Below are 17,786 nucleotides of genomic sequence, written 5' to 3'. Positions count from 1 at the left end.
AACTGACAGAATACAGATTTTTCTATCAAACAGAGGAAAAATGTAATATGTAATGAATAAATACAAAGAAAAAATAAAACAGTAATTCAGATAAACACATAACACATAATTATAATGATATAGTACTACCATTCTGGGATTTAATGAAAAAAATATTGCTGTGAAGTAAGCCAATGATTATAAAAGTTTATTAATGAATATACGGAGTGAGTTTTATGTATGGAACGCCTCGATTATCTCGGAAACGGCTTGTACGATTTTTATAAATTTTTGTTCTTTTGATACGGCCGGTATTAAGATGGTATCTACATTTTTCATTTTGTCTGTCCACCAACATCCAACATATGTCGAAAGTGAACAATATGAATACCGGAGACACAAAAATATCACATCACTCTTCAATTTATCACAGTTGGAATTAAAGGATGTAGAAACTTCTTATGTACATAGAAAGAGCAAAAGTTTTATCTTGTATAGATCATCGTTTTAGTGTTCCTTGTCTAAGAATATCTCTTAACGCTAAATTAATGAATTCTTTCGTTATATTATAAAACTTTCTTCCACACACATACAAATGGTCCATCTTCACACATCTTCTTCAATGTCTTCAGCTACTCTTTGTTACTCCTCACACTGTTTTCCAATTTTGATATTTTGGCTGTTGTATTCCGATGAACTTGATACATTACCATTTCCCTAAGTGTTAAACTGTTTTCACTAGCTCTAGCTACAGTAAAAAACCCGATTTCTGTTACCTTGTAACAATGGAATCTGGATATTCACTTGAAAACTCCAATTGCTCTACTGTAGGTAAATACCAGATGTTATGGCATGAACTTGGTGTTCTTCGATGATTATATCTACTGGTGTCTACTATACCTGTTTCTACAGTATATGAATGTTCTTGGTTTACATTCTCTTTACACTAGCGCTACATTGGGTAAGTGGTAGAACTAAATTTGTGTTGCTGGAATTTACATGGAAATTAACCTTCTTATTGGTTATATCTTGTGCCGCTACCTACAAAAGGCACTCTGGAACATAGCATCCGCTCCAGATCTTGTAGGGTTTGAAACTTATTTGCCACCGAATGATTTCGCTAGGATTTTACAACAGTTGCACAATGGTTTCGTCCGCTGGTCCGAACGTTTGATTCTAGATGCAAGAAATTGATCTAATACATGGCGTGGCAAACTCAAGTTTGTTTAGTTTGATTCAAAATCTCGCTTGCAGATGTTTAGTGTGTTTAGAAAAATTAACAAAATGGAGAATAACGACGTTCGATTTATATCATCATAATCATCTTTGGCTGCAGATCTAGTTATTCCATACTCAATTTTTTTGACAACAATCGATATGCTACCAATAGCATTTCTCAATTCCTCAAAAGTCGCTCAAGTTTAAATTCAATAAGTAAGCGGTACGATTTTAATGGTTTTCATGTTTGGAATTCCATACAACAGCATACTTTTTATATAAGTTGTTAAATCAACACTTCACCAACTACATTGTATACACAAATTAAGAAAATTTGAATGATCTTTTGTTTAAAAAATAGCTGCTTTTAACAAATGACGTAGCCCTTAATAAAATTATCGACTTTTCTATCAAAAGTTTCTAAAATTTTTTTGATTCAAGGAAAAATACTGACCACTCCAACGACTCAATCATGTCCAAATGATTGTTATTCATAGTTCGTACAATCGAAGTTCAGTTACACGATATTAAGAGCCTCCAATGTTAGCTTTAGTCCATTTTGTAAATTTCTGCTTCATCTAGTACATTTTTTGATAATATTAGTAATGTAGGTGATGAATACGAAAGGACTAAAGCTTTCCTTTATTATTTTTTAAGTATTTATTCTTGTGTACTTTTCCATTTCTAAAACTATTATAGGGCTTTGTACTTTCGAAATTAATTCTTTTGTCAATATCTTGAACAAATCTTTGTGACGCAAATCCTGCATTCTTTTTCATTTCCTTTCTTCTGTAGTTAGTTTAATACTCCATTATAAGTAAGCTGTTCGTGAAATAATCATGAATCAATTTTGGGAAAAATTACACTTTCACATGTTGATATATCGTCCATTCATAGCCCAAAGTAACATTGTCAATATTTCCTATCCAGATAAACTCGTCATAAATATTTGTTTCCATTTCGTTTCAAACAAATGAATCAAATTTATCAATCACTATTCAACATTTTTTTTTTTTTGAAAAATTGCAGTTTTATATTGCAGAAATTCACTCAATTGATACTGACTGAATGGAAGGAAACGTTTAAAAAGTATCTAGCTGTACTCTGTAAATAACACAATATGAAAATGAATTTTGGAATATGATAGTTCGATACATTAAACATTAGAAAGTTCAATACTTTGATTTCAACCCTTGACGAGTAAAAATTTTACTGTTGATTTTCAACAAAGATGCATCTTCAGCCCATATACATATAACACATAACAAATTTGATAGTACGAGACGGATTTGAACCAGCGACCATCGACCTATGGATCAAATTGTAATGTGTTATATATATTATGTGGACAAATACTTTTTTCACGGGTAAAACAATAAAAGAAGTTTGTTAAAAATCAAAAGCAACATTTTTACTAGTGGAAGGTTGAAATCTAAGTCTTGACTAAAATATAAACAGTTGCCAGGTTGCCAAAAACGATACGAAACTAATCTAGAGTGATGTCTACTTTTCCTCGTTGAATCAATTTTCAACCAAATGTTTCTGTACCCAATGGCTAACTAAGCTGATTTACTTTTATGTTTAAACGTATTTAATAAAACTTTTTCATACAAATCCACGAGAAACTAAATTTAAATTTAATGACGCCTCCAGAATATCCTAAATAAATGACACCAATTCCTACCATATCCAGTATTCATTCCAGACCATGCATCGTCAAATTACTATTCATACGTATCCATGGCCCTTAAAGGCAACCCAAACCACAGACTACTCATTCTCGAAGGCAACAAAAAAAGTGAAGCAACCACAGCTACATCACCCCCCACTTAGGACAGGAGAAGGTAATTGGGCTAAGATTAATAGCGAGCAGCACTGTTTAGCACGCATTTGGAGACAGTCTTCCAGACGTTTCGAACGGATCCCTATAAAAACAAAGGTGATGAAATATCGAATTTTTACATTCCTTTTTTTAGCTAGAACTTCCGATTGAAAAAATTTACCATAGGGTAAGTAGCAAATCAGGACAAAGTCTACGTAAATCCCCTGGATACGATCTTATAACAGGTAGAATACTGCAAGAATTGAGTTCCAAAGCCATAAAATACATAACTTATATCTTTAATGTTACTTTGGGGACGGTTCACTTCCTATCACAGTGGAAAGTGGCACTAATTATACTACTACCCAAACCGAGTAAGCCTCTGGAAGACGTAACTAAAAAAATAAACGAAGATTTTGAAAACAGAAAATATTTTTGTGCAGCGTTTTTAGACATCACTTATATCTTTGACAAGATTTGGCATAGTGACCTTTTATTTAAAATCAGTAAATCCTTGCCTATTAATTACTATCAAATCCTTCATCCCAACCTTCATGATCGCTATTTCTTTGTCAACTACCATGATGAACGAACACCAATTTAAAAATCAACGCCGGAGTTCTTCAAGTTAGTGTCCAGGGATCGCTGCTTTACCTCATCTTCACGGCAGATCTACCGACTAACAATGCAGCTACATTTGCAGATAACACCGCCTTACTAGCATCACACAGATATCATATCATTGCATCAAATTGCATCAACAAGACAGAAAAATGGCTGAAGAATTGCCGCACTGAAGCAAACGAATCAAAATCAGGTAACCTTCAGCAACCGCAAACGCAAATGCCCAGAAGTCACTCCAAATAATCAAGTCCCACCACAACGTGTTGATGTCAAATATCTTGGCATGCAACTGGATAAGCGATTAACCTGGAGGATCACATATTTACCAAACGCAAACAATTGGGGTTTGACACTAAGCTATTTATACTGGCTGATAGGTAGGAGATTCCAATTATCTTTAAAAAACAAAGTTCTGATCAACAAAGCAATCCTCAAGCCCATATGGACCTACGGAGTTCCATTGTGGAGCGATTCCAATTGAAGGTCCTACAAATTATCGTAGATACTCCATGGTTTAAGACGATCTTTGTCATAACTCGTGACCTCCATGTGCCAACGGTTGAAGCGGAAATAAAAAACTTGCCTATAATTTATGAAAATAGGTTAAGCCTCCACCCAAACATACTGGTATCTAGCCTGATGTTGCAACAAACAGTTCAGCGTAGATTCAAAGAACATATTCCTTACTATCTAATTAGTTGGTTTTAACGAGTGTTAGTGTGTTCCCAATAGCCAAACCTAATTGATCTAGTTATTAATTATAGCTGTAAGAGGAAAGTAATCAGTGGATTTCTTTCCAGCATGTCAATTTGTATTTTATTGTTACATAATTTGCTTATTATAATAATTGTTATAGATTGCAAATAAAGCGGGTTTAAAAAAGATATCCATGACACAAAGATATTGATAATGCAATACGATGATTTGTGACATTTAAGCCAAAGAAATTTTTCACCAAAGGCTCAAAGAGTTGGCTTTCTTTTCGTATTGTTTAAAGTGAACATTGGAAGCCGACATTATTCAAGACACACCTATAATTTCTTCATGGCGTTTAACAATTTGTATTCTATTCATTATAACAATTACAAAAATTTACTAATTATTAAATAATTCTACTGATGATAAGTAATAGTGATTCTAATGGCGTGTCTGTGATAAAATGTATATTTAAAAACCATATCTAAAAGTGAGATAGAGATATAAACCCTCTTTCAAACCTTCGAATGTAATGCATAGGCGGATCCCAGTAGGGGTTTTAAGAATGAGACATATTATAAATAATTATTTTCTTATACCTTAATTTTTTTATAAAATCATTCTCTAAATTCGCTTTATCAGACCTGTCGCTATACTCGATAATTTATATAACATATTGATATTGTTGAAGCTAATTATTGGTAACTGTTTGTATGCTGAATAAACAAAAATATCAATATAGTCTTAATGTATTTACGAAAAAAATATATAGGAATAATCAAACAATCTACACGTGTAGAATTATCTTGCCCTGTTATTGTCACCAATGATACGTTCGAAACGGCTGTGTAAACTCGCGTACTTACGTTGTATGAAAATCTACCTATTTTTAGAATTATATCAATTTTAGTTTAGTGGTTTTTGTGGCATCCCTTTTGGTTTTACTTAATTAATTTTCAACGTTTTCGATGATAAAACAACTGAACTATCCCGAGGAACAGAGATAACTTATGTTAATCCATGAGAAAATACGCGATTCGCTTGTATAATTTTGGTCTTATCTGAAATATTTTCGAAAACATGTCTTAAGACATTGTTTTTTATCAGTCATTCAATTAAGTGTATCCTGTAAGCGTATTCACATAGCGTGGGACTATCGCATTTAATTAAAACATAATCGAAGCAGAAGTTACTAATATCTGAGAGAAATATGTGTTATCAACCTAAATGCATACTTTCTCAGGGTTTATTGGAGATTTGATGGCCGGTAAACGCCTCAAAATATGTGTTCCAACATGATATTGGACCCTATGTGTCGATATGATTATGAATGTTAATATTTCTCATACCCTCAGCTTAACTAGATAACATTTTTTACTTCTTCATCATTTTATCGAATCACAAGATTAAATTTGTGTCCGAACAATCGAGGAATTTTTTCTCGGAGTTTTGTTGTCATTTCATAACGATTTCCAGATAAAATGATATTTTTGTACAATTATTGAAGTATAATCTAAGAAATGAACTTTCTGGCACAGCAGTCTAACACCTTGTAGCAATTTCATTTTGTATTTTGAAACCATAAGAATTTTATGTTATATAACAAGTACAGCTTGAGCAAAATTTTATATTGAATCATAAATATAATTTGAACTTTTTCCTCCCAATGTAATATCACAATTTAAACCTGGCATTCATATATTTGTACAAAGTTCTTAAATAAAATTTCTATATTATTTATAAATATAATTGAAAAACAAGAATTCCAACCATTTTTTTGTACCAAATTGTTTTTCACGTAAAAAACAACTAGTCAAATTTACATATTCAATAGAGTGTAGATTTTTTTATAAATTTCTTCACCTTCTTGTTTCATAGGCCCTTAGACCATTTTATATAATTTTTTTGTTAAATTGTCCTTATTTTAGGTCTCTACTGATTTGAAATTAGTTTATTTATAACAATTTCACTCATTTTATCACATTTAAACGTCAACTATATTATATTTTTCCATTAACGTAATTGAATAAATACATATTCCTTTTTACTTTTGGATGATACGTCGCTGGTACTCGATACAACTTATCTTTGAACGTATACAGTGTGTGTAAAAGCCAAACGGAATCAATACACTATTACGGTTACTATACATATGAGACAGATAGAGCTTGTTAAAACTAAATAACAAACATAAAAATAACTAAAATGAAGATACAAATAAAATAAAATTTCAATATATAGAAGAAAACCACAATAAACAACAAAATTATAGGTAATAATTAGTATATAAGTCCATAGTAAACATTAAACCAGTATGCAGCGTATTTTTATTAGAATAGAAGTCGTTTACAGAGTAGAAAACACTTTTCAATAAATACGCCCTCAAATTATTGCGGAACGCGGAAAAAGATGATATCGACTTGATTTCAATTGGCAAATGATTGTGCACTTCTTTGCTATTGTAAAATATTGAGCCCTTAACTAATTCTGAAAGTGGATTCAAAGATAAATAAGGAAGGAAGAATCAGGATTTTTAATCTTTTAAAGAAGTCCCTGCAGTGAGCCCTGCTGTTTAGTCCGAGTAAATATCTAGCAACTCTCTTTCATCGTTTGAAGATTCGCTCAAATTGAGTCGCACCACACGTACCCCTGAAGGAAAGGGCATATCGGAGATGCGACTCAATAAGGGTTTAATAAAGGAATTGTCTACAACAAGCCCTAAGAACTTTACAGATTCAACGACGTCAATGGTGGCGTTATTTAATGAAAAAGGCTGCAATGTTTTTTTATATGATAAAACTTTGGTTTTAGAACTTTAGAGAAGATTAGAATCGCACCATGATTTAAGGGTGATTCGGTCACTATGAAATGCCGTGAGATCAGGGTTGCTCCAAGAAAAACTGATGTCTAGATAGGCGATGTCGTTTATAAACAGAAAAAACAAAATAGAGCCTAGTACTGAGCCTTGGAGCACTCCATAGTCTATTGGCTTGCAAGATAACATCGTTGTATCAACCCTTACAAGCTGATTTCTGATGGTAAGGTATGACTTAAAACATGCGAGAAATGTTCCCCTGAAGCCGTAGTACTGCAATTAGTTAATGCAAATATTATAATTAACACTATCGAAAGCTTTAGAAAAATCACAAAAAGTTGTTGCAGTGGAGTGATGGCTGTTTAGGCTAGAGTACACATTATTTTGGAGGGAAAATATAGCATCATTTGGGTATTTGTTATTTAAAAACCCAAATTGATTGGTAGTAAATATTTTATATTTAAACAGAAATAGTAACAGCCTCTTTTTGACCAATTCCATGCTTTATTTTTATTTCTTCCTCTGTGCAGAGGTATAATTACAGCTGTCTTAAGACACTTGGGAAAAGTGCCATTTTGAAATGAAACGTTAATTAAAGGGGTAAGGTGATTTAGAGTGGAATCGGGCAAACTCGAAAAAAGTTTTGATGTAAGTTCATTAGATGAGTATGTATTTTTGATGTCATTAATTGTACTGCGAAGCTCTGCTAAAGCTAGGGGCCTAAACTAGAAACTGTGTATGAAAAATCCTGAATCGCGTTAAATTTGAATAACAAATTGACAATTTTCAATGTGAAGTATGTTCTCTACCTTCCAAAGACAGGTTCAAACCCCAGTTTATTAAGTGGAAAGGATATACTTGCAACATATCGTTTGAAAGATTTCTCAATTCTTTATTCACAAATTTTATCTTTTTCAAGTTTATCGCAGCAGTTAAGATATACTGAAATAAAATTATCTGATTACAGAAATTCGTCATAATTTACTTAGATTTTTAGTTTTATTCACTAAAAATACTTTAAGCAGTTGCCGTCGTAATGTTAATTATTTTTAATAACTTCTCACAGTATTACAATTTTAGTTTGAAATTCAATTATAAATAATAAAAACTAAAGAATAAGCTTCTATAGCACTACTAAAAAACTAAAAATAATTTTTAAAATGAGCTTAAAACAATAATGAATCAAAAATACTAAAATTATTGTGAAAAAAGTCATATCCAATAATAAATATTTGTTTTAATTTGTCTATCTCAAAACATAAGCAGCAACCCTCGTATTTATACATAAAACCCTCGTATTTGTTCAAAATATATTCATTTTCTTGTAGAAATTATAGTGTTCAATTTAATTAATTATTATGACTTAAGAGAGCTTTTCTAATCAAAATAGAATATCAAGTACAAAAAATATATCCATTTTAAGTGATTGTTTCAAGTTTCAGAAATATTCGAGGTATTCAAGTACCTCAAAATTGTGTCGGAGATTGCGGACTCACAAAAAAACAAACAACGAATCAAAGTGAAGAAAATAATGTAAATAACGTCTCGTAAACTAATTGATTAATAGTATATGGGTTGATTGAATTATTTGGGCTCTACACAATTGGTATTAGTATATTTTTAATACAGTGACGTATGAAATTAATTTGATCCGTAATTATAAACGCAAATTAGGAAGCCTCAGAAGTTAAAAATGGAAAATGATGCCGAGCGATGCCGCGTTTGAAAAGGTTTTCAGTTTTCTAATTAAGAGGTTGGTTTTTGACATAAACATTAAACTTCAGATCATTCAATAACTTATAAACATTATAGAGGACAAGAAATTGCTGAATTATGTGAATGAATTAGCAAAATGTGTATACTAATTATATACGAAATAGTACAGGTAAAAGAGGATTCAACCTGAAATTAAATTGGATGCTTCTGATTTTTTACGTTCTCGGAGGTTTTCGGTTACTGAATAAGCTTAGCAGCTCTTGACAAAATTACGGGCACGAGTTTTCGAAATTTTGAAAGTTGTTAGTCTCAAAAATTTTTGAAACGTGAATAACTCGAGAACTAAGAGAAATTCGAAAAAAGCTGCCCAAACAAAAAATGTAGAGCAGAAAATTTTCTACAAAAAAGGTCTGTGGTTATTTTTTCGTTGGAACCACTATTTCTGGGTAAATCTCCCTCGACGCCGAAAGCCGGATCATCCGATAGCGAATTACCGCTAGTGCGAATTCAAACCAATTTACGTTCCAGGCGCACATGAAAACCGCTTTAACTCTTGGAAAACTACTACGTTTTCAGAAAATTAAAATGTCGGTTAAAATCTCTATTTTCTACTCTTCTACTATGTCTGCTAGTTCGTGCACTTTTAATCGACGAGCATCCAGTACCGCTTCGGGGATTTTCTTCAACTTTTCTGGATACATCACCTCTTTAGTCAACCATTGCGATGCTGGTCTTCGCAGGTCGTACGACCTCGTTTAAACTCTGCTACCCAATATTATTGATAACGAAGGACCAGTCTCACCCAGAGTAGAATCTAGTTCAGCTTTTCTATTGGTTGTGCTGATGCCTTTCAAATTATTGTATCACATAACAAATACTAAACAACGTGAAACATCTGCTGTATATGCTATACTTCCTAATAAAACTGTATTTTTTAAGCAGCTACGGCCATCTCTAGGTCAGGTCAGGTACTGTCACTAAGGCAGCGTTTTTATTTAATTGATCCTCGTATGTAAATTTCAGTTTTAAAGTTAAATACGTTATGATGTAAGTAATCTAGCGCATCATCATCATCATCATATTGCGAAAACGCCATGCTTATAAGCACATGTATAAACGTGTAAACAAATACTCACCAGCTAAATCCGGCAGCCTCGGATAAAACATCCCCGTTCTAGCAAACCATTCCAGTTGCATTTGATGTATGTGATTCTGATTATGATGTCCGACAGGTAAATGCACTTTCTGTACCATTCCTCCGTCTATAGAATGAAAAGCAGAACTTTGATTTTGTGATTGGTACCCATAAAATCCTCCGCCGTTCGGATAAATGTGATTCAATAATCCCGGTCTCGGTACGAAAGTACTTTGAGGTACTTCTTCACTTCCCGGCGAGATCGGAGGACTTCTGCTACGTGAAGAAGTTGGGGATATACTCCTAGAAGTTTCCGGCGAATTAACATTTTCTCTGTCTCCGTTTCTGGATAACAGAGAATCAGATCTTGATAGCAAAGCATCAGATCTAGATAACAGCGACTCTATACAGAAGGATGGCTTGTTTTCTTGTAGTTTGGTATCCATATTTAGCGGCTTTGTTTGGTATTGTTGGGTTGATAGTAAACGATGATCTGGATCAATGTATTGTGCCATTTTCAGGAAAAAGTACGCGAAGAACGAAACCTGCAAAATTCCAATAATACTTATTAACGTAGTTATAGTAAAAAAGAGTAAATAAAAGATAATATACGATTCATGATGAATAATCGCCAGCAGTAAAAATGCGTGAACGTAGTCTACCTCTTTTAAATTTTTTAACACTCTTACAGATTTTAAACGTGTTTTAAACTACTTATGACTTAAAAAATGATGTGTATGTGAGTCTGGAGACCGAGAAGGTTAGTATTTCTCCCCTTCTTTAACAATAATTACAGATTATTAGTCTCTAATGTATTGTCATGTTATGTCTAACAATGAGTGGTAAATCTTCAGGTTATTCGAAAGAAAACTGATATAAGCAATTCAATTTTTTGACTAAGGCAAAAATGAGACCAAATTAACAGATGTCGCTCAATTAGGTCTAGTTGAATACTACCAGTTTTTTGGTTAACAGGTATGAAAATTGAGAATTGTTAATTGATACCATAGTAATTTTTCGGTACAGTCAACACATTGAACTATTCCTAACTTATTCCTAAATATCTTCATGAAGTGCGAAAGTCATTAACCACGACAAGATTTCCGAGTCTTTTTCGATTTTGAGAAAACTGACCATAATATGTGAGAGAGGAGGTTAACATAGGAAAATTGGACCGAAAATGCTATAAAGAGGGCGATTAGAACAGTACAAGGAATCTGAAATATAAACCTGGTTATCTACTTCTGTAAGTTTGTGAAGCAACTTTGAGGAAAAAAACATTAATACTTGGCCGCTAGTTACCTCAAACAACATAGGATAAAGCATCAACTTATCTGCCCAAGGGAAGTAATTTCCTATTGACAGTCATGAACAAAATTATGGTTATTTTAATTCACAAAAGGTTCAACAACATTTCACCTGTGCCAGCTGTGGTTGTGTCAGAAAATTGAAATTTTGCATTCGTTTCAATCTATTGAACACAAACATTAAAAGATAGTGAGAAAATAACAAAAAATTAGAACTTAGCAACAATCATTAATAAAATCAGTGCGACAAATAGAACCAAATCAAAACGAAACCAAAAAACCATGTAGGTTACTCAGTACAGTACTTCCGAAGAGATAATATTCCAAGGAAAAAGGAGACGAAGAAGAAAACTCATACCACAATGACTGCAGCGGATATCTAATGAATTCGAGCTGGTAGATTACACCAAATACAGAGGCTGCTGTGACCACCACCATATCTCCCGGATACGGGTGCTGCATTTGATGTCTTTTTACCGTATTTCCCAGGCCTTATTGATGTGGCTCTGTCGAAATAAGTCGAATTTTTTGCGTTAAGTCGTAACTGCACTACACTCTTGAAATGAAAAACAGCCAAAACAATAGATTACAAAGGACTGACCTGCTACGAACAAGAAAAAGATGGGGTTTCAACGGACGGAAAATGAAGGCCATCACTTTTTGAGATAGTCATGGGATATTGTTCATCGGCTATCACCAAAAAAGTTGAACAATAACAGAATAATATTACACCTCATTGCTTGATGAGGTAAAGGGCGAGAGAGCGTCCCTTTTTGAGGAAAAATGGAGTGCTTTTTCATCTGGATAACGCACCTTCTCACACTTAGATGTGATCAACCAATTACTTTTAATTGGTTGATCACCCACCTTATCCACCAGATATGATCCCCAACGACTTTTTCCTGTTTCCTAGCCTCAAAGTTTCACTTTCAGGCGAGAGATTGTCATCGGACGAGGGGTACATTTAGAAAACATTTCGTGCAATTTGATCTGCCGAAGTTTAGTCTTAGAGATGGGCAAACAAACGGGTTTTTGGATAATTATTATCATTAAGACAAAACGAAAAACCATTAGCAACATCTAAGATTTCCCAAAATAAAAAAAAAGATAGAAAAAAATATTTTTTCTAAGAATGTGTGCATTTTTGGTTAGGTTAGGTTAGGTTAGGTTAGGTTAGGTTAGGTTAGGTTAGGTTAGGTTAGGTTATGTTAGGTTAGGTATAAAATCTCCGTTATAATTTGGTTTGAACCTCTATTGTTAACTCTTCTATAATTCTTCTTCTTTTATTTACTGTAATAAACATTTCAATATAAATTCGGGGAATGAAGATACCGTCTTATAATTGTAAATGTGCGCTCGAACCACCATGCCCTTGATGCACGCATTCGGACAAGGAAGTTATTGCATACGCAAACGCCTATTTTTTTGAAGAAACCATATTTCTATTAGATTGTGATTAAAATAAGGATATTGTATTTTTTAGTGACTCTATTTTTGTTTCAAGAAAAAACTTAAGGATTGAGATATATTTTAAACGGGGTTTTGAGCTGCTAATTCCACTCATTATAACAGGAATGCTTACATAATAACGGTGGATAGGCGATTGAACGGAATTAAAACAATTTCGAATTTTCATCTTTCAACTTAAAATCGCCACCTTGTAAAGTAACCGAAAGACGTATCCTGAGGAAATTTTTTATGGACCAATATTTTATGCGTGCAAAATTTCCTTATTTTTTTCCTTACTGTGGAACGAAATCAATTGATGATGAAATATGTCATTTCCACACGTGTTGTACACACTATTTTTTCTACAGACGCGGTTTTTATATATTCAATTAAGAAGGTTTCATAGTAAATGATACTTGCAATTTGTGCAATACGAGCTTCGCAAGAGAACATAAGTACGCTAGGATCTTCTATGATTTCAAGGTCGATTTAAGTGAACAACAAGGCCGATACACGCGTTTTTCTGCTATAGCGAATTTAAAAGAGAACGGATATCATTTGATGATGAGGCACATGCTGATAGGTTTTGTTGCTCAGATACCTACACTCAGGGATTAAGTCATTCAATAAAAGATTAAGGCAACTCTTGATATTGGATCCGCAAATTCAATTTCACATGATCATCTTCATGTAAAAACATTTCATTCGTTGCTGGTCAAATACGTTTAACGATTTCTAAATTGCAAAGCGAGTAGATTCGTATGTGGATTTTTTCGTGAAAAAGGAAACTTCAATATTAGATGTAGGTACATACATATTACAATAGTACTGATCTAAGTGTTCGAATATATAAGGAGTTTCATAGACTTTTGAGGTAAACGTGAACTGGGGGAAAACCCATTCGAATAAATAGGTAATAAAGCAACTGATCCGAAGGAAAGTGCATTCATTTTATTTAAAAAAAACTACCTTTAATAATCAGCTTTTGATATACATTAGTGCAGTCGAAACACGAATCAATGAAAGACCTTTTGTAAAAAAGGTTTTGAAAGATATATTGGTTACGAATGCAAAAAAGTTTGACTTCAATTGATTAGGGCTTGCTGGAATAAATTGCAAATTCTAAGAAAAACTTGTATATGATTATCACTGTACAAAAATGGATAAAGCGAACTCTATAGATTTATGAAGATATACTACTAGAGCAGAGCGGCCCAGAAAACGAAATTATCAACCAGCCACATTTTGGTCATATTCAGTAGGAGAGTAAAAAGAGAACGATAAAGGTCACGTTGAAGAAAGAGAGTTCTTCAATAAGAAAATTCCGGGATAAACGGTTGGAAAAAATTGATGCTGGAGGTTCTTTCGGGTAGTTTTCAATTTCTAGAGATAATGTTTATAAATATTTCATATAACTTGCAATAAAATGTTCAATAAAGTCTGATACAAATTCTTATCAAGATTATCATTTTATAAAAGATTATTACGATCAATAAACCCAGCTGAGATCATAATTTTCTTTAAAAATAAGACGAAAAAATTACTTGAGAATAAAATCAAGATGGCAAATCATTTGTATCACAAACTTGAGTACTGACAATTCCCTAGAAATGTGTTTTGATAGTAGGTCAATATTTATACATCAAACTAGATTTTTCGACTCTGTGGGGACAATATTAAGACCCATCTTCTTTATATTTGATTTAAGTCATTTCGGTGCTACAGCCACTTTTCTAAAAGGGCAATTAACAATTGGTACGGGACAGTTGGGCGCTTCTTGAAGATGAGCGTAGAACACGAGTTAGGGAGTATTTATTCGCTTTATCAAAAACTTCCTCCGCATTGCACATTATGTTGAAGACATTGATGGTGTGTGCACATTTATGTGTGGAAAATAGTTAATAATAAGGACATCACGTGTAGGTAGATGCACAAAAAAAAATAACTTGTAAAGCGTCAATTTGTGTAGACCAGCTTGTTCCTGAAATCGTTGGAGTGAAAGTAGTTTTAGAAAAATTTCAAAAAGAAATGAAATGAAAGCCAACAGACGATTTATGAAAATTATGAACAAAAATCTGGTTTAGATGTAACTACCAAAGATGTAGGAAATCTATTTATAGAAAACTATAAAAACCGAATGTGCAAGTAACAAAAAGGAATAATTTTTACTAACCAATGACTACATCTGATTCGAATATAAAACATTCACGTTCTCGGTATATACCTAATATATATAAGTTTCTTAACATACAGTAAACTATGGTACATACTTTCAGATTTTTGATTGGTTATTATAATAATATAGATTCTATCCAATTCAAATTATTTGCAACTCAAAAATTGCTATTTAACAGAATGCTAGCCCGGAATGTAAATAAATGTCTGTCGGCTTTATTTGACCCAGTCATGATTTGAAAACAGTTTCTACGACTGATACTACGATATAGTGACAAAGATTCCGAAAGTGACCGTTGTTTACTTTGGACAAACAAAGAGGTCACGTGAGAAGAACCTTGGTATTAACTTTAACTAAGAAGTCTATTAAACCAAAAGTAATTCTTGCTGGAATTGTTCAAACTGTGTCCTGTTTACTATCTTTTCATTTCATACCTAATTCTTTCCATTAAGTCTTCTAAATTGTCTTGTCGGTGATTTTTTAAATGTCCTCACAGAATAAAATCGAGAGGGTGAGATCAGAGGACCAAGTTGGCCACTCCATTGATCCACATCTTTAATCCATCTACCTCCAAACTGGTTATCCAGAAGCTTACGAACATTAAGACCATAGTGTCATGGTGCAACATCTTATTGGTGCCAAATATTGGGATACAAATTTTCCTTATTATTTGAATCCGGAATTGTCACAAATCTAGGTTCAAAAGCACATACGAAGATGGTCCAAATATTGCTCAGCTGTTAAATTCCAGCTATAGAAATGAGGACCAATAAATCTATAGGTACTTAACGAGTCGTTTTTCATCCAATTATCAATTTTTTGGGAGTGCTGGGTCTGTTTGGTCTGAATCCACTAAGGATTCTTCATAGCCAAGTAGCGATAATTGTTTCGCACCACTGAAACAAAACATTGCATCGTCTGAACCATTAGGTACGAAAATTTGGAATAACATGATAATTCTCCATGAAGATTGTATAAAATTTCAAACGTCTGTTCGGGTTATCTTTTACGAGTTCGGGAACAAGTTGAACTTTGTGTGGATGCTTTTTTTCTTAAATTTTATCGAAAACTATACTGCAAACGACTGTCTAATATCTTGTTCTGGTATCGTAAGGGTTGTGTCTTCTAATGACATCAAAATATCTAACTTGCATCTGGTTTTCCATATTTTGGAGCATCTCCACGCTAACGTCTAACCTACCATCATTAGCATTCCTATCTTTTCTCTTTCGAATAAAGTAGGCATCATAATGAAATTGATATCATGCTAATTGTGACACTGATAAACAGTTGTTTTATTAAAATATTGAAAAAATTGATAAAAAACAAAAAAATGTTCTTAGTAGGTAACTTCAAATTTTATTTTTTAAAATCTTGTATTTTTTTTACGAATTCAAAACCAAGTCTAGGTTCTTTTTTTATTATTAATTTTCGTTTTCTCACGTGACTTGTTTTTGCTTTTTTTTTGAAAAATGAACGTGGTGCGGGTTTTGCGTATTACTTTAACATAACTCTGTATAAATATTGATATATAATTAGTAGTAATTAATAATATTTGATAGGAATAATTCAATTACCAATAAAAAACAATCACTTCCAATCAATTTTAATGTCACAGTAAGCACAAGTCACTCACTATTCACGAGTCATGCCGATTTTAAGCAACCAACAAAATGTCAACTGTCTATTAGCGATATTCGGCTCAACTGTCAACCAACTAACCGATTTGAAAAGTATTATCCTAATAATACCCAACATTACAGCAACATTAGAAGTGTACATATTACATTGGAAGCGTTGCGCGACCGTATCACTTTTTGATTGGTGCGTTAGTCGACGCTCCTCCTACAACCCTAACGTTGCTAGGTAACCAGCGTGCTCCGTTTGATAGGACTGTCGACTTTTTGATCGCTGTGTGCTGGCGTTGATTGCTGCTAGAGGGTTTTTTAAGGTGCAACGTAATTTGTTGGGATTGTGTTTTTGGGGAGTTAAGGCGAACACGGGGGGTAGAAAGAAAATCGAATAACTTCAATTTACAAAGTAATGTTTGTGAAATCGATAGGGTCTCATTATTTTTTTTCCTTATAAGCTTCTGACGAAAATTTATTTATTTCGTTAGATGTCGTTTATTTATTCCAATTTTTCGAAGCTATAACTTAGAACAACTTAGTTCAAATTTGAGAATGATATATATACTTCCGCGCATAGAAATAGTAAACTTTTGATTTCAACTATATATATCTTTTCATTATTCATCAAATAAAAAAAATATGCTGCTTGAAAGATAATTCAATATGCTTTAATGTGAGTATAAATTTATGATTTATTCCGACTTTATGTTTAACAGCGTGAAATTAATGCATTGAGCGAATAAATATTTTTTATTATTAACATAAATAGTGTTATTGACAATTTAAAACTTTTAATTTCTAAATAATGACCTCCTCTTGCCCTAATAACATTTTGTTTCTTAGGGGATGTTACAGTCTTCTTCCACTGCAACAATAAGCCTTGGGATCGAGTTCGAACTCGAATTCTTCTTTTTTTCTCATCCCATAAATGTTCTATCGAATTTAGGTCAGGACTGTATGCTGGCCACTCCATAACCCGACTTCTGCAATGTAATCTGGCGGTGTGCGGCCTTACATTGTCATGTATAAAGGGTAATGTAGTTCATATGAATTGCTAAATTATCCTCGATATATCTATTAGCCGTTAAACCTCTTCTTCCGTGAACACGATGAATAAACGCAGGGCTGGATCGTGCTCATATAAAAATTGCACCCCAAATCATGCAGCACTACGCTTTTCAAAGCAGCAATCTGCAAATATCTCTCTTGGTCTTCGGT

At 33.0% G+C, this 17,786-nt stretch overlaps 1 protein-coding gene across 2 annotated transcripts in view; it reads right to left on the bottom strand.

The window, feature by feature from the left end:
* LOC130892885 (homeobox protein Hox-A4-like) overlaps positions 1-16,680 on the bottom strand; it is a 65,738-nt gene extending 49,058 nt beyond the window's left edge. Inside the window, exons 1-2 of one of the 2 annotated variants that reach the window (XM_057798570.1) lie at positions 16,515-16,680; positions 10,007-10,550 (exon numbers count right to left, since the gene is read on the bottom strand). In XM_057798570.1, the coding sequence (XP_057654553.1) occupies positions 10,007-10,520 (514 nt within the window). In that variant the 5' untranslated portion in view covers positions 10,521-10,550; positions 16,515-16,680. The remainder of the gene's footprint in view (positions 1-10,006; positions 10,551-16,514) is intronic. The other variant, XM_057798569.1, reaches the window with a different exon arrangement.
* Between the last annotated feature and the right edge of the window lie 1,106 nt (positions 16,681-17,786).

This window comes from Diorhabda carinulata, chromosome 4 (genome assembly GCF_026250575.1).
Source record: "Diorhabda carinulata isolate Delta chromosome 4, icDioCari1.1, whole genome shotgun sequence".
NCBI classification, from domain to species: Eukaryota; Metazoa; Arthropoda; class Insecta; order Coleoptera; family Chrysomelidae; genus Diorhabda; species Diorhabda carinulata.
Note: the sequence above shows the minus strand (reverse complement) of the source record. Positions and strands in the feature narration are given on the sequence as shown.